Raw genomic sequence first — 21,116 nt, forward strand, 5'->3', positions numbered from 1 at the left:
AGCCACCAACAGCCGAGCAAATTGCCGGCACGCTGGGACAGCTGGACCTGCCGGCATGTCCATCCCTGAGGCATTGCTTCCAGTCTGGGTGCTCTCACGGGCACTGGTTGACCGCAGTAGCTGGATGCTGGAGGTGGAAAGACTGGTCAAAGTGCATGGCGCGGCTTGGCTGTCGGGCTCGCTGCTGGCTGAGGTGGCCACATTGCCAAAGCCAGAAATGTAGCAATACTTGGGCAGAGTCAGCCTGTAAATAGGAGCAGCAGGAATGTTTGAGGTGGGTTAGTTAATGCTGAAATGGAGGGTTTTGCAAGAAGAGATAAAACCAGCTCCATGCTTAGGAGAAGGTCTTGGAGTGGATTTCCATTGTGGAGGCAAATGATTCAGCATTCCTATACTGTGCAGTTCCCTATACCCTCTTGCAAAGCTTTTGCTGCTGAATGTGAATTTAGCCCAAACACGCTTTATGCTTTCTGCCTTCCAGGGCAGAGCTCCTCGCGTGGCACCAGCTCCTCTTGAGAGCACGGCTGGGCTTTTCCAGCCCTTGGGGGCTGGGCACAGCTCAAAGAAGAGCTTGTTTGTGGCTGAACCAACAGACCTGTGGTGTGGTGCTTTGGGCAGAGCTGTTGCCCCCCTCAATCCCTTTCCTGTGCACACCCAACCTGGCTGCAAGCTGTTTTCCTTGATGCTGGTTAGGAGGAGCTTGGGAAAACCCCGTGCCGCTTGCCCGCTGGATGCCAAGGGTGGTGTGGGGTGCTCACGCGTGCCCTGTCCTGGCAGAGTGGGAGCCCTCTCCGGTTTTCACCCCACCCAGGGAGAGAAAAGGAGGTTTGTGCTGCGAAACAGCTCTTCCCTCTGCCAAGTTCTGGCAGCACTCAGTGCATCCCAGTCCAGCTCTGCACTCCTCTGCTTGCCAGCCAGGGCTGGGGGCTGGGGGGCACTGCCAAGCTCAGGGAGCCCCCGCAGTGGTCACCCAAGGGCCGAGGTCTGTCGTGGGTTGAGCCAGTGGAGCCCCCAAACCCATCACCAGTGTGCCAGGGTGGCTCTGGCTTCTGGGCCGCTAATTATGCACTTTTGGCTATCAGGCCAGTCTCCCAACCCTGCCTGCTCGTCCTCCTGCCGACTGCCTGCACCCCAGGATGGCTGAGGCACCCCCTACCTGCCTGCACCCCAGGATGGCTGAGGCACCCCCTACCTGCCTGCACCCCAGGGAGGCTAGGGCACCCCCCTACCTGCCTGCACCCCGGGGTGGCTGGAGCACCCCCCTACCTGCCTGCACCCCGGGGTGGCTGGGGCACCCCCGTTCCTGCCTTCACGCCGCTGCTGCCGACAGACCCCCCCTGCTGCCTGCATCCAACCCCCCAGCCCGCAGCCCCCCCCCGCTCCCCAGCGGGGGTTCTCCGGGGGGGAGACCCGCGGGTCACCCCCTGCGCGGCCGGTCCCCGCCCCGGGGGCGGGCGGCGGAGCACGTGGGGCCGCGCCGGGCCGGGCCGAGTCACTCCCCGCCCCGAGCCCCGCGGCGGAGCGGAGCGGAGCGGCTCGGTGCGGCTCCGCGGCGCGGCTGGGGACGCAGCATGAAGGTGGCGAGGCTGTGGCGGGTGGTGCTCGCCCTGGGAGTGGGGCTCTCGCTGCTCTTGGTCGTGGCCGGTGAGTGCCGGGGAGCCCGGGGAGCGGGGGTGCTGGGGATGCGGGGTGCAGGGGATGCGGGGTGCAAGAGATCCTGGGTGCCAGGAAGCCCGGGGTGCTGGGGACCTGGCGTGCAGGGGATCTGGGGTGTAGGGGAGCTCGTGGTGCTGGGGATCTGGGGTGCTGGGGATCCGGGGTGCAAAGAATCCGGGGTGCAGGGGATCAGGGGTGCAGGGGAGCTCAGGGTGCAGGGCAGCTCGGGGTGCAGGGGATCCGTGGTGCTGGGGAGCCAAGGCACTGGGAAGCCCAAGTTGCAGGGGATGTGGCATGCAGGGGATCCAACCTGCAGGGCGAGAGGATCTGGGGTGCAGTGTCGAGGGTCCAACCTGCCATATGCAGGGTGCAGGGGTGGTGAGAGGGTGCACAGCCCCTAGGGCTCCCTGTGCAGGAGCAGAGGGGCTGAGCAGGACGGGGCAGAGGAGCTCAGGTCCACAGCCCCGTCCTTGCTCCCGAGCTGGGAATAGCTCAGCTGGGCTGTCCCGTGCTTTCAGGCTTAGATAACCATGCCTGCGATGTAAACAGCTTCCTTGGGACTGCCTGGCACAGCGTGCCTGGCTGGCCTGACTGGGGAAACCCTGGGGAGAAGCAGCTCCATAGTCACCCTGTGGGTTATGCCTGGGGTGGGTGACCCCAAAAGGGATGGGTGAGAGCAGAGTAATGGGGAGCAAAGCCCAAGCACAGGCTCTGGGCCAGAGGACAAAGGGCAGCAGGCAGGTGTGCTGTGCAAAAAGCCAAATTTGCGCTCACTCTCCCTGTATAGAGGTGCTCGTTTTGCCCTCCCGAGATAGGCTTGACCTGACCTCCACCAGCCCCGCTGGGATGAGCCGTCCCAGTTTTCGAAGGATGTTATTTTTGCCTTCCAGCCAGCCTGTGGGTTCATATAAGCAAACATTTCCAAAAGCAGTGGCTGATCTTTGTTGCCTTCATTCCTGACTGTCCAGTCTGTGACAGCTCTGTCCCTGACCGGAGAAAAATGCACATGGGGAGGATGGAGATGCTGAACTACCCCAAACCCAGGCCTGAAACAGCCAAGAAACAGGAGCATCCAAAACTACTTGCCACAGTGGAAAAAATGACCCATCTGCCTCGCTGCTAGGCAGAGGGCTGGCTAGTGAGACCCTCCATGTAAGGGATTATTCCTGGGAGGGAGTCTAGTTACTTGGGATAATTAAAGTATAAAACTGGGACCCCTCCTGTCCTGACCCTGGGAAGAGCCCTTGCTCCTTTGCTGCTGTGTCCTACCCCAAGGACTCCTGCATCAGAGGCAGCGCGGATGCTGGGGAGCACACGTTCCTTGGCGCTCCGTGCCCGGGGGAGCAGCCAGCTCCCGTTGCTGAACAGAAGCAGCTCTGTTGGTGGGTCCTTGGCCAGCTGCCGGGAGAGATCCTTGGGATGGGACGGCTGGATGTGCCCGAGACCTGCGGAGGGGCGTGGGGCAAAGGCATCCCTACGTATCAGCACGAGCTCTCTCCTCCCATGCCGTAGCTCATGGCAGCACATTGATGGAGCATGAGGTCATGCAAAACAGGCTGGGCAGCGCAGGCAGCCACTTGAACCGCTGCCCAAGTTTTTCTGCCTCCTGAGGCTGGGCTAAGGGAGCTACAGCATCTTTTCAGAAACCTTGGCCTGTCTGCCACCAGTGTGTACCCTACAGATGTGGAGTGTCAGGAAGAGTAGGATTAACTTAGAGGAACCCTGCTATTAAAAGACTAATGAGTAGGAGCTCACTGAGTAGTAGCTTAGGCTAATGAGAGCTGTGCTGTTTGGTGTGGGTCCAGGCAGCGAGCCTGCAGCTCATTAACTTCCACGTTCTACAGGGCATGCAGGTAGTGGGGAGGTTTCCTGGGTCTCCACCTGAGTTCAGCCCTTGCTCTGACTCCTGCAGCGTGGCAAAGGAGAGCCTGGCATCAAGGGATGTGCTGTCCCAGTGCTTGGCGAGGAGTTACTGAGACTTTCAGCCAGATCTGTGGGAATCTGGTCTTGGTTTATGGACAGTGTTGCCATCCTGCAGCTCTGGGAGCAGAATAAATTAGGGGTGGGAGGAATTTTAGCCTGGCTCTTGCAGTCTGATTCAGCACAGTTGACCTTGTTTGGCTGCCACATACCCAGCCAGCTGCCCCCTCACTCGCCTTCCTCAGCAGGACAGGGAGGAGAAGATAAAAAAGCTCCAGCATGGGTCCTTCCCATGGGCTGCAGTTCTTCATGAACTGCTCCAGTGTGGCTCCTTTCCATGGGGTGCAGTCTGTCAGGAACAGACTGCTCCGGCATGGAGTCCTCCATGGTCTGTAGGGAGACAACCTGCTTCACCGTGGTCTTCTTCATGGGCTGCAGGGGAATCCGTGCTCTGGTATCTTGAGCATCTCCTTCTCCCCACTATCCTCAGCCTGAGGTGTCTGCAGGGCTGTGTTTCTCACATTTTTCTCTCTCCTCTCCCACAGCTGCTGTGCAGTGGTTTTTGCCTTATGTATATTATCACAGAGGCAGCACCAGTGTCGGTGATGGGCTCAGCTCTGGGCAGCAGTGGGTGTCTTTTGGAGTCATCTGGGACTGGCTGTCCCCAGCTTGGGGGCAACTCCTGGTGTCTTCTAGCAGAAGTCACCGCTGCAGCCCCCCATCCCAATACCATGGGAGATGTTGGAGGTGGGTGGACAGACAGGGAGGACAGTGCAGCCCTACCAGCTGCCTGGGGACCTGCCTGGTGGGAGCTGGTCAAGGAGCGCTCGGAGTGAATGGAGTTCCAGCAGGTATTGTGCAGGGATGATCACTGTGCTCCCTCCTCACGTGTCTCCAGCATCTGGGAGCCGAGGCATGCAGGCTCTCCTTACAGTATATATATATTTTTAATTTATTTTATGGATACTAACTTTTGTTAGCAAAATCCAGCTGTGGGACCAGCCCCATTATCTTGAATAACCCTGTCCTGCTCATGCCTGAGCAAGGCCCAGGCTGGCCAGCACCGCAAGTGATAGAACAAGAGGAAATGGCCTCAAGTTGCACCAGGGGAGGCTTAGATTGGATATTAGGAAAAAATTATTCACAGAAAGGGTTGTCAGGCATTGGAACAGGCTGCCCAGGGCAGTGATGGAGTCACTATCCCTGGAGGGGTTTAAAAGGCATTTAGACGAGGTTCTCAGGGAGATGGTTTAGGGCTAGAGCTAGGTTATGGTTGGACTTGATGATCTTGAGGTTGTCTTCCAACCAAAACGATTCTATGATTCCCAGCTGAGCAGCAGAAATATTTGGTGCACCAAAGACCTGGTTTTTCCCTGGCTTCGGTTTGATGTGCAGGCTCTGTTAAACTCCTTTTTTAATGTGCCAGGGCAGAGCAGATCTCATGCTCCTGATCTCAACCATTACTGTGGAATGCCGACAGTCGTGTGCAGGATCTGGCAGCGGGTCCCACCAGCCCCTGCCAGGTGCTCGCTCCTCTCCCTGCAGCATCCACAGGGGAGCGGTTCCTGACGGGATGGCTCCCTGTGCATCCATGGGGCTCTGGTCGATGTCCGCCTTAGGGATGGCTTGGAGTGACACGTGACTTTGCTTCCAGGTGACTTCTGCGATGTGAACCACTGTCAGAATGGGGGCACCTGCTTGACCGGGATTAATGAGACCCCCTTCTTCTGCATCTGCCCTGAGGGCTACGTTGGGATTGACTGCAATGAGACTGAGAAAGGTGGGGGTTGACCCCATCATGGGGGCTCCATGAAATCCAGGAGCCTTGCAGCATGGCAGCGTGCTCTTGTTGTGGCCCTGTACCAGTGGCCCTGGGGTCTGGTCCTGGGGTCCGGCCCTGCTGATAAGCATGTAGAGCAGGGATACAAGCAGGGAAGTAGCCTGGGGGGGATGTGATATCTCCAGGGTGCAACAGCACACGGGATGCTCTTTTTCTTCACCTGTGTCCATATTAAAGCCTTTCCCCCCACTTTGCCATTCCCCAGGCCCCTGCCACCCCAATCCTTGCCACAACAACGGCGAGTGCCAGCTGGTTCCAAACCGGGGGGATGTCTTCACCGACTATATCTGCAAGTGCCCTGCGGGGTATGATGGGGTGCACTGCCAGAACAGTGAGTACAGCGAGGTGGGGGGCCACGGGAGGTCGCTGTGCTGCTAAGGGCTTGAGGACCCCCTGGGCAGCACTGGGGAGACAACTGGAGGATGTTTGCAGCTGTGGCTGCATTGGACACAGGACTCTGTTGGGGGCTGTGGGCTGGTTTGGACCTTGCAGGGCAGAGGGAAGGACAGTGGTGCAGGGTCATGGTGGTCTCTGAGCCTTGCTCTGCATCTCCATAGTGCCTCCATGGTGCCTCAAGGGACAAGGGGTGCCTCGAGGCTCAGCCTGCTCTGTGCAGGCTCACAGCCCTGCCGTGGCTGCGTGTCCCGATGCACCCGCGTGGCTGCAGTCAGCAGGGACATGGCTTAGGTGGCTCCTTGGGTTAGAGCTTCCACCTGTGCAGGGATGCTGCCATGGTCCTTGCTCAGGGAATGCTTCTCCCTTCTTCCCGCTGCACTGAATGAGGTGTCTCATCCCTGGAACTGACTCTGGGGTCACCTCCTGAGCACCCCCACTGTGTCTCCTAGACAAGAACGAGTGCTCCTCCCAGCCCTGCAAAAACGGAGGCACCTGCCTGGACCTGGACGGTGACTACGCCTGCAAGTGTCCTTCTCCATTCCTGGGGAAGACCTGCCATGTCCGTAAGTCCCTGACACCAACTGTGCAGCAATCCTGTTCCTCCCTGTTCCCCACTGCCCTGTCCCACATCACCAGCGTGCCCAGGAGAGGTCCCACAGCTGGTTTAGGGGATCTGGAGGGCAGCCATGAGTGACTGCGTGCCAGCTGCCCTGGATGCCAGCAAGCCTGGTCCTGATGGAGGGAGCATCCCTGGGAAGATGCCGTCTCCTCTCTAGGAGTGCCCCAGAGCAGCCTTTTCCCCCCCAGACTTCCATGCTGTGAGAGGGACTGATGGACAGTGTGATTTTGGCTGAAGGCTGAGGGAAGGGGGACACATGAGGGACAAGCAGGTCCTAGCACTGGCCTCCATCTCCTGCCCTGTCCCCCAGACAAGAGGAAAATGACCCCCTCCTTTTGGTCCCTGGTCATTGTCTCTCTTTGGTGCTAACGTCTCCACTCTGTCCTCTCTTGCCCACCTCCCCAGGCTGTGCCGTTCTCCTGGGCATGGAAGGAGGAGCCATCTCCGATGCCCAGCTCTCTGCATCCTCTGTCTACTACGGCTTCCTTGGCCTCCAGCGCTGGGGGCCAGAGCTTGCCCGCCTCAACAACCACGGCATCGTCAATGCCTGGACTTCCAGCAACTATGACAAGAGCCCCTGGATCCAGGTATCTGTGGCAGGACTGGGAGCACTGGTGTAGTGGGCAGCCCCAGTAGCCACAGCTGGTCTTGCCGGGCTGTTCTTGTGAGATTTCTCTGCCTCTGGTGGCAAGGGCAGGGCTAAATTGCTGCAGTAAGGTGCCAACCAGGTGCATCTTGTGATGTGCCTAGAGGAGGCAAGGTCCCTGATGAGGGAGATGGCAACCTGGGGTGGCAATCTGCCCTTCTCTGCCCATCCTTGGATGTGAGGCTGGAGGGATGGAGGACTTTCATCCCAAGGAAGTCACAGCACGCTGAGCAACCCCTTTCCTCCTCGTGATGCCCACGCTCCCAGCCAGGCTGGGCAGTGCTGGTGGGTGCAGGAGCTATGCACCCCATCTCTCACGCTCTCCCCACCCAGGCCAACCTGCTGCGGAAGATGCGGCTGAGCGGGATCATCACACAAGGCGCTCGCCGGGTGGGCCAGTCTGAGTACGTCCGCGCCTACAAAGTCGCCTACAGCCTGGACGGGCGGGAGTTCACCTTCTACAAGGACGAGAAGCAGGATGCAGACAAGGTGGGCTGCAATACTCAGCTGTGGTGACCGTGAGTTGTGTCCCAAACCGTCCCCAAGTTTGGGAAAGTGTTTTTGACCTGGGTCAAAGCCACATTGGGAACCGTCCTAGCAGTGAGACAGCACAGATGGTTCCAGCGCCAGGCTGTACTCTCTGGCTCTGTTTAATTGACCCTAACAAGCATTACCAAAGCAGCAGCACTGGCTGACTTATTTAGGTCATTCAGATAACGTTTTTATCGCTGACACGCTGTGGGGACCAGGCATGATCTGGAAGCGCTAGTGAATGGCTTACACAGCTCAGTGCTGTGGGCACCGAGCATGAGGCCACAGTGTGTCTGTCTCAAAGCAGCACTAGTTCCTGGATGCAGCACTCTCTGCTCTCAGTTTTTTATGGCATCTCCTGCTTGGTTTTTGGGCATCCAGGGAATGGCTGGGAATATCTGCCTTGCTTTAAAAAAAAGTTTCTCTTGTTTCAGCGGTGGTGGAAAAAATGCATGAAAATACAACCTGGTTTTATTTACTGTGTTAAAGAAGCAAACCACCTTTCTGTCACAATCTGGGGAGCACTGCTGTAGCAGGTGGGATTTTATGCAGGAGGCTGTGGGAGGGCTGGGGCACTCAGCCCTGCTCGCCGTTGCAGGTTTTCCAGGGGAATGTGGACTATGGCACCATGCAGACCAACATGTTCAACCCTTCCATCACTGCCCAGTTCATCCGCATCTACCCCGTGATGTGCCGCCGCGCCTGCACGCTGCGCTTTGAACTTATCGGCTGTGAGATGAATGGTAAATGTCAGTGGCTCTCCCCTCCCCAGGGACTGCAGGGCAGGGGGTGACATGGGACAGGGCAGGGAATTTGTCAGTGCTTGTTTTTCCTACGCGGGCTATGTGATGCCTGGAAATACACACAGGTGCTTTTGGGGAGCACCAGCTGTTAATTCCACCAGCTCATCCGAGCCCAAGCTGCATTCTCATGCTGCAAACACCTCCCCAAGGTGGGGATTTTTTATTGTGCCTCCTCCCTGTCTGAGCTGTGAACCGGCTGCTTTTCCTGCTGGAGAGCTTGAAAAGCACCAGAGGATCAAAGTCCTCTGGGAAACGTGAGGGATGATTAGCCTGAGTCCTTTCCCTGCGCCGCCCACATTCCTGCCCTGCGGCACATCCCTGGAAGCCGAGCGTGACCCCCATGCCGGGGTGGGCGTGGGGCACCGTGGGGGCTTGGGTCGTGTCCTGCTGCTGCGTGGGTACGCTGCCAGCTGTGCTTTTGGCTGGGGAGCTGTTTGCGTTGCTCTCTTCACCCGTGAAAGAATCCTCCTCTGCCTCCTGCCGGGGCTGTGCTGTGGGGATGTCCATTCGTCCCTGCCGCAGGAGGCACTGTGAGCCGGGGAATGGCTGGGAGATTAAAATCCCGGGAAAAGCTGCAGTTCTGTGCTTCTGCCAAGCCTTTCCCTGCCCGGCCCTGCCTGCTGCTCCAGGCAGTGGGGACATTGGGATGGTGCCTGCCGGGGCTGCGGGGTTTTGCTTGCGACTGTGCCGTGGACTCTTTCCTTTTCACCGCCTGTATAAACCGTTGTGTTACAGTGTATTTCAACACGGCAGGTTGCTCGGAGCCTCTGGGCATGAAATCCCACCTGATCTCCGACCAGCAGATCACAGCCTCCAGCGTCTTCAAGACCTGGGGCATTGACGCCTTTACCTGGCACCCCCATTACGCTCGCCTAGACAAGACGGGCAAAACCAACGCCTGGACGGCGCTCCACAACGGCCAGTCGGAGTGGCTGCAGGTGAGTCTCGGTGCCCTCCCCCCGGAACCTCATTTCTCCTCCCCAGTTCCTCCAGCCATGCCCGGGGCCGCCTCCTGTGCTGCGCTGGCTGGAAGCAGAGTGGACCCAGTGGGAGACGCTGGGCAGAGCCGCTGGGACTGTGCGGCTGGAGCTTTGCCATGGGACACACAGCCCAGCGGCTGTCTCCCTGAACTGGGATCACCGGGACAGGTCAGAATGGGGCCACAGCCACTGGTTTTATCAGTGATACTGGAGCTCTGGGTCAGAAACATCAGTGTCCTTTGGGACAGGGTGGTGCCGTCTCCACAGACTTTCTTGTGGGGCGCACCGAGCCTGCAGCATCCCAGTTTTGATTCACCCGAAGCGCCATCGCAGCCTGGGGTGACCATCCCATGACCCTCTGGCTGCCCAGAACATCGCGTTTCTGTTTTGTAGGAAAAAATCAGGTTTGCTTTTCTCTTCTCAGCCTGGAATGGGAACAAATAGTTTTGAAATTTCCTTTCAGTCTCCTTTCCTCCCCTGTTTTTATACTTCTCACATGATTTCATGACGTAATAGGACAAAGCAGTTCAGATATTTGTCCCGCTTTTTATTTGGGAAATGATTAAAAGCAGCTGCTTCACAGCCCTAAATAAACCAGCTTATCAAAACGTCTGTTGATGGGGTCGGGATGACACACTCAGTTGGGCTGTCGCACTGCAGGCTGCCCGTTTGTGTACCGGTGTATAGATTTACATGTATATCACATATATACATATAGCTAGTACTGCCCTTGATGAGCATAAAATAGGAACTAAATGAAGGAGAATTTCAGCTCATTTGCTGAATGACCCTGTAGCGTGCCAGCAGCAGTAGCGCAGTGTGGCAAAGAGAATAGAAACCGTCTCACTTACAACCCAAATGTCAGACCGTGCTGAACTGCATATTTCCTCAGCCAGATGCATTTCCTCTGGGAATCCTTTAATTTTTTTTTGAATTGAGGTTTTTTTGCCATCATTCCCACATTGACCTTTTCAGCAAAAAATGTTGTGGTGGCAGCGATGGGGAAGGGAGCTGAGATGGTGGGGTTTGCATCCTGCTTTGAGTTGCTTTGAGGGATGTTGCAAGTATTAAACGGTTGAATATTTCGCAGTAGTGTTTTATTAGTTGCTCTGGCTTTGGGACAGGAGTCAAGTGGTATTTTTTCCACTCTTGACCCCCGCATGTCCTGGTTGCCTCTGGGAGGAGCCTCAATGAGCCTTGTCTCTGTGCCAGATTGACCTCCGGGACCAGAAGAAGGTGACGGGCATCATCACGCAAGGAGCCCGTGACTTTGGGCACATCCAGTATGTGGCAGCCTACAAAGTGGCCTACAGTGACAACGGCACGTCCTGGACCCTCTACCGGGATGGCCAGACAAACAGCACCAGGGTGCGTGTGGGGCAGAGTGAGGTGGGCAGTGACTGCCCAGGGGTCGAGGATGCCGCCATGAGGAGGGATGGGATGGGATGGGATGGGATGGGATGGGATGGGGGGGTCCCAGCGGTGCTGATGCCCATCTTTCCCCCTCAGATCTTCCACGGTAACAGCGACAACTACTCACACAAGAAGAATGTGTTCGACGTGCCCTTCTATGCCCGCTTCGTCCGCATCCTGCCCGTGGCCTGGCACAACCGCATCACCCTACGCGTGGAGCTGCTGGGCTGTGACGAGTAGGCGCCCAGGGAGGAAGGACGGGGCTGCTCTTCCTCACCGCCCAGCCTGTGCCCCTGCCTGTCCCTGCCTGTTCCTGCTCCCACCTCACACCCTCCTCTCCATGTCCCCAAACTCGGGAGGGGGGCTGGGAGGGCTCCCCTGCCCCACGTTGGCACTGGGGCCGCAGCACTGCACTTTACGGGGCCCTTGCAGGTGGGACGTGGGGACAGCTCCTGCCCTTTTGCCCCACTAGCCAGGGGTGAGACCCCCCTCCTGCAACCGGGGCTTGGCTAGGGGACCCTCTTCTGCAACTGGGGCTTTCTTGGGGGACCTCATCCTGCAAATGAGGCTTTGCTGGGGGATCACGTCTTGCAAACAGGGCTTGAATGCATCCTCCTAGCTAAGCCTGGAGAAAAATTTTCTCCCTCTTTTTGCTTCTGCTTCCAGCAGAGAGGCTGCAGCCAGCAGCAGTCCTCTGCCTGCACCAGGGCTCGGGGCTCAGCAGTTTTGGGGGGCTTTAGGCAGATACCCTGGGCTCGCAGCCTCTGCTGTTCCTCCTGCTCCCTGCATGGCTGCAAGCAGAGGCTGAAAAAAACGTATTTGGCTGTTGTCCCCTGCCCATTTTGCCAGTCCCTGGGTCTCCTTGCCTGTGGTGTCAGCACTGCATAGTGTGAGGGGAGTGATGAGACGGCTCCTGTCAAGAGGCACCGGGTCCTCATTGCTGGCAGCTCTGTCCGCTGGGTGCCCCGGCTGGTGTTTTGGCTGGTGCTGCCCATTCCCTTTCTCAGGGTACCGGCTCCAGCATCCTCCAAGTCTCAGCCTTGTTGCCTTCCCCACCTTCCTGCAATTTGGGGTGCCTGGAGGTCCCTTGTCCCCAGACCCAAGCGGTCACCGAAGGAGCTGCAATCTGGTAGGTGGGGAGAGATGGTTTGTATCCACAAGAATGCAGAGAAAAGCTGGGAAAGGTGGTGGTTAAACCACACACATGCAGTGGGCAACAAGCTGTGCCATGACCCTTTTTGTAACCTGATTTTTTCCCTTTCCATGGGGTGGAGGGGAGCCTCTTGCAACGCTCAAGCCCTCGGGTTTAGCAGTAGGAGGTGAGCGAGACCCAGCACCAGCAAACGGGAGTGCGGGCAGGGTGTCCAATGCTTCCCTGTGTGCTGGGATGTGAAGTGGCCGTGGGGCCAGGCTGATGGCAGGTTCGCTTTGGTAAGCGCCGAGGGAGCCTGGGCGGGACAGTGGGGGCAGCGGTGGCCCCGCTCCGGGGTGTCTCTGACAGTATTAAAACCAGCTGAAATTTTGGGGCTCTCTGCTTGGCTGCTCTGTTCCTCCCCAGGAGCCACTTCCCAAAGCCCAGCAGGTCCAGCGAGCCCCCAGGATCTGCTCTGAGACCCCCAGCTGCCATGCTGACCCTGCACCTCCTGTTCACAGACCCTCCTATGTCCTTTCCCTGCCCAAAATACAGGGTACCAAGGCTTTGCGCCCCATTGCAGCTGCCAGAGCCTGTGCTTGCAGCTGGCCAAGCACAGCAGGATGGGACTTGGGGAGGGGAAGCTGCTGTCGGTAACCCACACCCTACATGTCCTCCTTTGGCTTTGATCTGAAGCAAATCCCCCAGCTCGGACTGAGAACAGTTCTCACACCCCAGCACACTCCTGGGGCAGCAGGACCTGCCTGTGGGATGTGGGGTCCTGCCTGGCCCTATGGGTGCCAGCCCTGGGCACCAAAGAGGATGGGGGTGCTGCTTGCAAAGACCAGGCTGAATTCATTGTGGCTGTGGCTGCTTGGTGACAAATAGCAGCCACAGCTAGAGCTGGGGACAGGGGGGACATTCACCTCCAGATGTGCCACCCTTATCGCTGGGAAGCTGGAGCAGAGATAAGAGCAACTTGCTCCAAGTCCAGCCAAGACAGCTCTGAGCTGGGGCCACAGCAGAGGCTCCGTGGGGAGGGTGACAGGAGCAGACGCTGCATGTCAGAGCAGGGGACACATCCTCAGTGCCCGTTGCCACCCCCAGGCGAGCCCCCACCGACGGATGCTGAGCCCCTTCCCAGTTCTGCGGCATTTCCTTCCTCTTTCCAAGCCCCAGGACGTGGGGTTTGGTGAGAGCCAGGGCACCCTTCACCCTATGCACAGCTCCTCATGGCTTGTCCCTGTCCCTCGGATGCTCTTCCTGGACACGGCTGTGTTGCTGGGCCAGCAGGAAGGCTGGGAGGGCCGGCACGCTGCGGCACCCCGCTGCCTGCTGACTCTGCTGCCGGTGCTGCCCGTGAGCTGGTTCCTCAGGAAGCAGCCGTCGGGGAGAGCATCCTCTTACCTCCACCCGGAAAGCTCGGCACAGATCACAACCTCCTTCATCCCACCAGGAACAGGGGTTTTCCTCCTCACTTTGAGTCTTGGGCAACAGGTTCTTGCTGGAATTGTCCTGTGCAAGCAGCATTTCAGTGAGAAATCTCTCTGGTGGGGCCACGGCAGAGCTGTCAGCTGCTGGGTTTGAGGTAGGGAAGACAGGGATGACATTTTTTATGGCTCCCCTTCAACCAAAAAGCTGAGCCAGCTCTAAACATGTGCCCTAAACACATGCTCCTGGGTCAGAGCTACCCTGACCCTGTGCAGCCTTGCTCACCCTGAAACCTGTGGTCCCACCCAGGGTCCCCCTCGGGGAGCAGAAAACAAATCTGGGATCATGCCTGAAGCTCCAAAAATAGGGTGAGAGGTGGGAGAGAAGGGGTGTCCTCCTTTGTCAGGGGACTGCTGGTGGCCGGATCCTTCCCCATGCTGCCTGCTCCCCAGGAGGAGGTCGAGGACATTGTCTGCCACATCCAGACAAGAGCTGTGGCCGAACATGAGCCATAAGCTGTTGCTGAAAAGAGATGCACAAAATCATCCCTCTCCCCCTCCCTGCCACCACTCCTCTCCTCAGGCGGGCAGAGGATGGTTCCTGGCAGCACTGCGGTGCAGGCAGCACAGGCAGCATGAGGCAGCATGTGGCTCGTTCCTCAGCTCTGAAACAATGGGGTGGCCATGCCAAGGAGCAGTGTGTCCCGATGGGGCTGTCTGTCTATCTGCTCAGCTGAGGGGGTGGAGGGGACCATCCTGATTGCCGGCTGACTGAGACATGGACAACCTGGGCAAGCAAATGCAGGGGAGCACTGCTGGCTGGGATGCAGCCGGGATGTAGCCAGGACACCATCCCACCACCTCCTCTGGCCATGGGTCAGGGCTGGGGCCACCAGGGACCCTTGGGCAGGACGCAGGCAGTACAGCAGCCCCGCGCCACTGTGCTGGGACATATAATCGCCCCTCCATTGTGGGCTGTGGAACAGCCTGCTCTGGGAAGGCAAGCAGGCAGCGTGCCTGGCCGTCACGCTCCTGTGTCCCTGGGCAGCTCAGCCCTGCTGTGTCCCTTCTTGGGGAAGTCTGGCAGGCCCTGATGGGTGGCTGTGCAGGGAGAAGGACAGCAAGGAAGAGCAGTGCCTCCAGATCCTGGATCCCGCAGCCATCTCAGTCGGGGCTTACCGCAGGGGATGGGAGCTGCTGGGCTGGCGCTGCCTGCAGATAACGCCGTTTCCGTGCTGGCTGCTCCCTATCAGTGTGGTGGCGGCAGGCAGACATGATCGGACCCCAAACGCGCCATGCCAGGGGGCTGTGAGGAAGGGGTCCCAGCCCCCTTCACCCCGCACCCAACCCCGGGGCAGTTTATTTTTGCATGAGTTGTTTTCTTTCCGGCTTGACACCGTTCTGCACGGTGGCGAGACCAGGACCGGGGCCCCCGTGCCTCATTTCCTTGCAATAAAACAACAAAGTGGGGGGTGAAGTGGCACGTTGGGCCGGGGCAGTGGGTCGCCGGGTCAGGGCACACGCCGCTCCGCAGTTCCTCCGTGTGCTTGGCCACTTTGGCCACCCCTGGACCGGCATTCCTGGCTGTGCTGCCACCACGCTGCCCTTCCCGAGGGCCAGATCTGGGGCTCTTGGAGCTGGGGCTGCATGTCCGTGTGCCAACAGGAGCTGGCATGAAGGGTGTCGCCCCACACTAGGGATGGTGCCCTAGCAGATGGGTGCAACAAGGCAACCCAAAGCTTTTGCACCAGTTTTTGTGGTTCTGCTTTGCCCCCATTGACAAGCGGATCCCGAAGAGGCTTGAACCCCGTGGCTCAGCTGCCTCTCCCAGACCCCAGAGCAGGTGCTGCCTGCACATCACAGGCATGGACCACCCCCTGCCACAGCCCACCCATCCCAAGCTGCTTATGCCCACGGTGCTCCTGCCATGTGCATGCTCAGCACTACGATCTCCTGGGGACCACGGCCAGGCCCCCCGTGCTGGGATGTGGGACAAGGGCTCTTCTCCCCGGCACGATGGCATCATGGGGTCCTCCCAACCCTGATCGGGCACCCCACTCCCTGCCACTCTCCCTCCAAGCAGGAGGCAATGCTGGCAGCTGGCACATCGCAGATGAGGCGGGCAGCGTGCAGGCAGCATGCGGGAGCCCAGCGAGGCTGTCGCCTGGGCACGGTGGGCAGGCGGGGGGGCCAGGGGCACCCACCCCAGCTCCGGGCTGCGAGCAGGGGGTTGGGAAAGGCGTGTGTTTCCCTTTAAGAGGCAGGCCCTGGAGCTGCTTCCTCTCAGCGGTGCAAGAGCCCTAAACACAGTGCATCTGCCTGCAGCCTGCCCGCAGCCTGCCTGCAACCAGCGTGAGTAGGACTTGGCCCCGGAGCCGGGGTTGGGGAGGGCTGGCACCCCGGTGGGGTGGGCACCCTGCTCGCCGTGGCGAGCGGGGAGGGATGGCATCGCCGTGGAGGGCGCCGGGGAAGGTGCTGGGCATCGCTGCGGTGGGTGCTGCAGCACGATGCCCGCGGGCGTTGCAGCCGAGGGTGCCCGGCCCCGCGGCGTGTCACCAGAACGCCGCGCCCTGGGGGGTGGAGAGGACTGGGGACACAGCGGGGCAAGGCTGGTGTCCCCGCACCGAGGTGCGAAGCTGCCGGTGCGTGGAGCCCGCCCTGCCTGCGCGTGGGCAGCACGTGGCAGCCTGCCTGCCGGGCTCCCTGCCTGCGGCGCCGCTGCTGCCGGGCTCCCGGGGCTGTGCTGCCCAAACGGGTGCACCCCGCGCCTCTGGCACCAGCTCTGCACACCTCGGCATGGTGGCGAGCGTGGGCTGCACCCCGTGGGGAGGTGAGAGCTGGCACTGGCGGCGTGAAGGTATGGGTGGCATGGAGGAGCGCCCAGGAGCGAGCCACCCACCATGAGAGCAGCCAATTGCATGTCCTGGTCCCTGGAGACCACCGCTGTCTTCCATGCCGGTCCCTGCTTGGGGCGAGCACCCTCTCTTCCGTAGCTCCTTGGCCCAGGGCACCTTTACAGGCACTTGTAAACCTTGTCTAGGCAGGGGGCACAGATGTCAATCCGTCCCAGGCTTGGCAGGGCTGGAGGCTGGCCAGGTGCCGGGCCCCCTCTGCCGGCTCTGGGAAAGCTCGCAAGCCGGCAAATGCTGCTTCGAGTTGCCTGGGTGAGCCCCATGCAGAGCACCTTGTGTGCCCAGGGCACGCAGAGCTGAGAGCAGCACAGGTCTCCAGTGCTGTGGAGGAGCCAGGCTTCCCCTTGTGCAGGGGACCTGGTTTGGGAGCGGTACGTGTTGCATGGAGTTAATGCTGGCTATGTCTGTGGTGCAAAGTGTCAGCTCCAGGTCGGAGCTGGGGATGCCTGGCCAGGCCACCAGGATGGGTGCCACCAGGCTTTGTCCAGTGCTGTAACAGTGGAGGCAGACCCGAGCTCTCTCCTCCCCTCCTTGCCTGGGCTACACGCTTGGCTGCTTCTGTAAACTGAGCTTGCAGCTTACAGCAGGGCTCGGCCACTTCTCTCCCCCTTGCATCCCCTACGTGATGTTTTCCCAGTACTCCCCGTCCACAGGATGCCCTGAGATCCTGTTTCTCCTGACTGTCCCATCCCTGACTTGGTCTGAGCTCCCCGCTCCGGGCTGGGCGCTCTGCAAGCCCCAAGGCGCAGCAGGGCCGAATGCAATGGTGTGCAGCATGACCCAGGTGGGAGGACATGGATGGAGGGGACTGAGAGCCTGGGTTGGGGGGCAGGTATAGGGACACAGCTCAGGCTGCCTGCGCTCTCCTCTGCAGGCAGGCGAGCTGCTCTGCTGGCTATTCCCGCCCCTCTCCTTGCATCCCTGCGATAGGGTTTGCCTGCTGCCCTGTGCCAGGCAGTGCTGTGGCCCTCCTGGTTATTTTGGGTAGTTACCGCAGCCCTTTTCCCTTTGGCAGCCCAGGCTCAGGGTTCAGCCTCACTCCCCAGCCATGCTGCTGCTCCCGCTGCTCCTGGAGGCCACCCTGCTGCCACTGGCCACCGGCTCTCACCACCCCTTCTACAATGGCTTCTACTACAACCACATCATGAATGACAAGGGCAACGGGCAGGAGAAAGGTATATGGGAGATTAGCAGGGCTGGCAGAAAGCGGGGGCTGGCAGGTTGGTGCAAGGGGTTGAAGTTATCCCCCTCTGCCTCTAGGGCTGGGACCTATCTCTTGAGGGGGATGTGAGGCCCGGAGGAGCAGGTGGGGGTGCTCCAGGGATGCTTGGGGGATGCTCAGGCAGAGGAACGGGTGGCTGGAAGGAGAGAGGAGAGCAGCTGCAGGATGGGGACCCTGACCCACATGTAACACTTTACCTCCCTGTCCCCAGCGGTTTACTTCAATGGGGCCAGGCTGTGGGTGGAGACCCCCAAAGACCCCGTCTACAGCACCAATGGTGCCAATGTCACCCTGCCCTGCCATTACCATTTCGAGCCCGACATGGAGGCCAAGCGCAAGATCCGCATCAAATGGTCCAAGCTGCGGGATGACTACACCAAGGAGAAGGATGTGCTGGTGGCCATTGGCAAGACCTCGGTAGCCTTCGGGGATTTCCGTGGCCGCGCTCAACTACATCAGGCTGGCCGTCGTGAAGCCTCACTGGTCATCAGTGACGTGCGCTTGCAGGATGATGGCAAATACCGCTGTGAGGTCATCGATGGGCTGGAGGATGAGAGTGACGTGGTGGACCTCCGGCTGCAAGGTGGGGGCATGGCGGGGACTTTATCACCCCCTGTGCCAAGTCAGTGAGTCTGACCTTCCTGGGGCACCTCCTCTTTGGGGAGGTATCTAGGCAGGGGGATTGGGGAGCCTGGTCGTGGGTAGAAGGGGACTGGGATGTTCAGTGCAGTGGGATGGTGGCTTGGGGCTGTCTGACTGTGGGGTCTCGGCACCGAGTGAGCCCAGAGTGCTCTGCCCAGACGGGATGCTGGAGATGCTACTGTGGGGGTCAGAGCTGCGAGTGACCCTGTGGCCACAGTGCTTCCTGCCTCTACCCACCTACAGTGGCCTTCCTACAGTGCTGCATCATGTGCAGCCGCCCCCTTGTCTCCCAGCTCTGGGAGTCCCCATGCATCTTGTGATGAACCTTGGAGACTGGTGCAACCCCTCTTGCTCACTTGCCACGAGGGACCTGACTCAGCCCTGGCTCTACTGCCAAGCTCAGAGCTGGGGAAATGTCTCCTTTGCTGTGTCCTTGCCCACCCTCTGAGCCCCTAGGCCCTCCCTCTGGTGGTAACTTGTCCCCACCAGTCTCTGTGACCATGGTCCACGGTGGTGGTGCACATGTTCCTGTGGTACATCCATCCCCGTGAACGTGGTCCACCCATCCTCATGTTGGTGGTCTGTGTGTCTTTGGGGTCGTGGCCCATATGCCTGTGTGATGCTGGTCCTTATGTTCCTGTAGCCTGTGCATCTCCATGACAATGGTCCTTCCATCCCACAGGGATGGTCTGTGTCTCACTGGGACCACTGTCTGTGTGTCCCCAGGACTGTGGTCCATACCACCCCGCGGTGGCAGTCCCTGCATCCCCATTATCATAGTCTGTGCATCCCTGCATGTGCTGGTGCTGTCACCACGAGGGTGGCCCGTGTGTCCCCAGAACTGAGCCGCTGTGTCCCTGTGCCACCAGATGTCGCTGGCAACTCACTGCTGGTGACTGCATGCCCGGAGCAGCCCTATCCCCGCACACCTGAGCCTGGGGCTGTGCCACCCTGGGGTGGTCCCTGTTGCAGAGCTTGGATTTGGGATGGGTTGGGGAACCCTGCGGCTCCTGCCGGGCCGGACGGAGTGGGTGGGCTGCCCAGCTGAGTGCCCCGTCTGCCCCCAGGCATCGTGTTCCCCTACCAGCCTCCCCGCGGCCAGTACAGGCTCAACTTCCACGAAGCCGAGCAAGTGTGCCAGGAGCAAGGTGCCATCCTCGCCAGCTTCAACCAGCTCTTCCAGGCCTGGAATGAGGGGCTGGACTGGTGCAATGCAGGCTGGTTGTCTGACGGAACTGTGCAGTATCCCATCCGCCTGCCCCGCAAGCCCTGCGGTGGGCTGCACCTGGCCCCGGGCATCCGCAGCTATGGCCCGCGCCACCGGCACCTGCACCGCTTTGATGCCTTCTGCTTCTCCTCCGGGCTACGAGGTGGGTGCTGGGCCAGGGGCTGGGTGGTGGGATCCTGGGGAAGATGCTGTGCCCGATTGGTGGCATCCTATGTCCTCCCTCCCGCTTGGATGAGGATGCTCTAGGCAGGGATGCTCCAGGCAGGGATGCTCTGGATGATGCTCAGCACTGATGCTCCCCTCTCATACTCCTCCCTCCTAGGAGAAGTGTTCTACCTGAACCACCCAGCTGGGATGACGCTGGAGGAGGCCAAGCAGAGCTGCCAGGATGCGGGGGCTGAGATTGCGCGGGTGGGACACCTCTACTCTGCCTGGAAGTTCCTGGGGCTGGACCGCTGCGATGCTGGCTGGCTGGCGGACGGCAGCGTCCGCTACCCCATCGCCAAACCCCGGGCCAACTGCGGCCCTGCAGAGCCTGGCGTCCGCAGCTTCGGCTTCCCCAGCAAGGGCAGGTTTGGGGTCTTCTGCTACAAGGAGAGATAAGGAGCCATGGGAGCTTCTTCTTGGCCGGAGGATGTTTCCAGCCTGACGGTGCCCGACGTCGGGTGTTTACCAGGGCTGTTTTGGGGGTGACTGGGGGGAGGTGGGGCAGGGGGGAGGCTTCTTTTTCTTTTATTTTGTTTTCTTCCTTTATATTTTACACATCTGGGGCAGTGTGGGACTGTCCCTGTCATGGGGTGTGCATGAGGACGATCCCCATGGGCTGCTGCCACCCTGCTTGGCCCCTGCCACCCCATGGGTGGTGGCCCTTTCCCACGGTGGCAGCATGTCACTGACACCCGCCTGCCCTTCCAGGCTGGTCCTGCCCCTGAGCTTGTGGAGTGGGAGTGAGATGAGGCTGGATTTGACTAGAGGCAGAGAAAAGGGGCTTCTGTTGTGTCCTGGCTCCTCTTCCGGCCCCATCCCCATCCCGCTGAAGGATGCCGTTGTGCCTGTCCCCACAGGAGCGCCAGTGCCTTATCTCCATGCGCTCCTCACCCGGACGCCACTTGAACTCTGGTGCCTTCTTCTTTGAGTGTTTGGTTTTGAAAAGATGTATTTTCCTGGACCTCTTCTAATAAATCAGTGGAGAAAGCCCTGGAGTGATGTGGCTGTGTCCCCATCTCTGTCCCAGCACAAGAGAGGAGGCTGCTACAGAGAGAGGATTTGGGGATTCCTGGCTGGATACCTGGGACTGTCTCACCCTTGGCTGAGCATCATCTCGTTGCTCCTGGCTCAGCCCTGTGTCAACCGTGAGCTTCTCAAGAGAGGTCATTAATGAGTGTTAATTAAGCCTCCAGATGTCAGGACTGGAAGCTAGATGGTGAAGCATTTCCTGCTGGCGATGGGTTTTAGGCATGTGGGTTGGGATGTTCACCCTGGAGCAAGAGGTGAACAGGGGGGAAATGTCCTACCCCAGAGTCCAGCTTCAGCTGGGGCTTGGGAATCAGAGAATCGTAGAATAGTTTGAGTTGGAAGAGACCTTTAAAGGTCTTCTCATCCCCACACCTCCGTTGTCCCCAATGCTGCACCCTTGGGTGCTGGCCGGGGCTGAGCCATTCCCATGTAGCTGGTGGACCCTCTTTGGGCTCCTTTCCCCTTTCCCTTGCCTTGCCCCACCCCGTCCCATACAGACACCCCCTTTCC

The 21,116-nt window shown here is 59.6% G+C and overlaps 2 protein-coding genes across 4 annotated transcripts; both read left to right on the forward strand.

Moving 5' to 3' along the window:
- Positions 1 to 1,467: 1,467 nt before the first annotated feature.
- On the forward strand, positions 1,468 to 12,327 carry MFGE8 (milk fat globule EGF and factor V/VIII domain containing). 2 transcript variants are annotated; one of them, XM_065641401.1, is made up of 10 exons: positions 1,468 to 1,644; positions 5,231 to 5,356; positions 5,622 to 5,747; positions 6,262 to 6,375; positions 6,837 to 7,018; positions 7,411 to 7,566; positions 8,207 to 8,351; positions 9,147 to 9,349; positions 10,604 to 10,759; positions 10,901 to 12,327. In XM_065641401.1, exons 1-10 carry the CDS (start codon positions 1,572 to 1,574, stop codon positions 11,042 to 11,044), a joined length of 1,425 nt encoding a protein of 474 aa, XP_065497473.1. In that variant the 5' UTR covers positions 1,468 to 1,571; the 3' UTR covers positions 11,045 to 12,327. The 2 variants fall into 2 exon arrangements, with proteins under 2 accessions (XP_065497473.1, XP_065497474.1); XM_065641402.1 differs by having other exon boundaries at positions 9,165 to 9,349.
- Positions 12,328 to 12,428: 101 nt separating this feature from the next.
- On the forward strand, positions 12,429 to 20,052 carry HAPLN3 (hyaluronan and proteoglycan link protein 3). 2 transcript variants are annotated; one of them, XM_065641403.1, is made up of 5 exons: positions 12,429 to 15,718; positions 17,294 to 17,453; positions 17,712 to 18,083; positions 19,210 to 19,512; positions 19,693 to 20,052. In XM_065641403.1, exons 2-5 carry the CDS (start codon positions 17,327 to 17,329, stop codon positions 19,971 to 19,973), a joined length of 1,083 nt encoding a protein of 360 aa, XP_065497475.1. In that variant the 5' UTR covers positions 12,429 to 15,718; positions 17,294 to 17,326; the 3' UTR covers positions 19,974 to 20,052. The 2 variants fall into 2 exon arrangements, with proteins under 2 accessions (XP_065497475.1, XP_065497476.1); XM_065641404.1 differs by having other exon boundaries at positions 17,299 to 17,453.
- Positions 20,053 to 21,116: the final 1,064 nt, after the last annotated feature.

Source organism: Caloenas nicobarica, chromosome 10 (genome assembly GCF_036013445.1).
Source record: "Caloenas nicobarica isolate bCalNic1 chromosome 10, bCalNic1.hap1, whole genome shotgun sequence".
Lineage (NCBI taxonomy): Eukaryota > Metazoa > Chordata > Aves > Columbiformes > Columbidae > Caloenas > Caloenas nicobarica.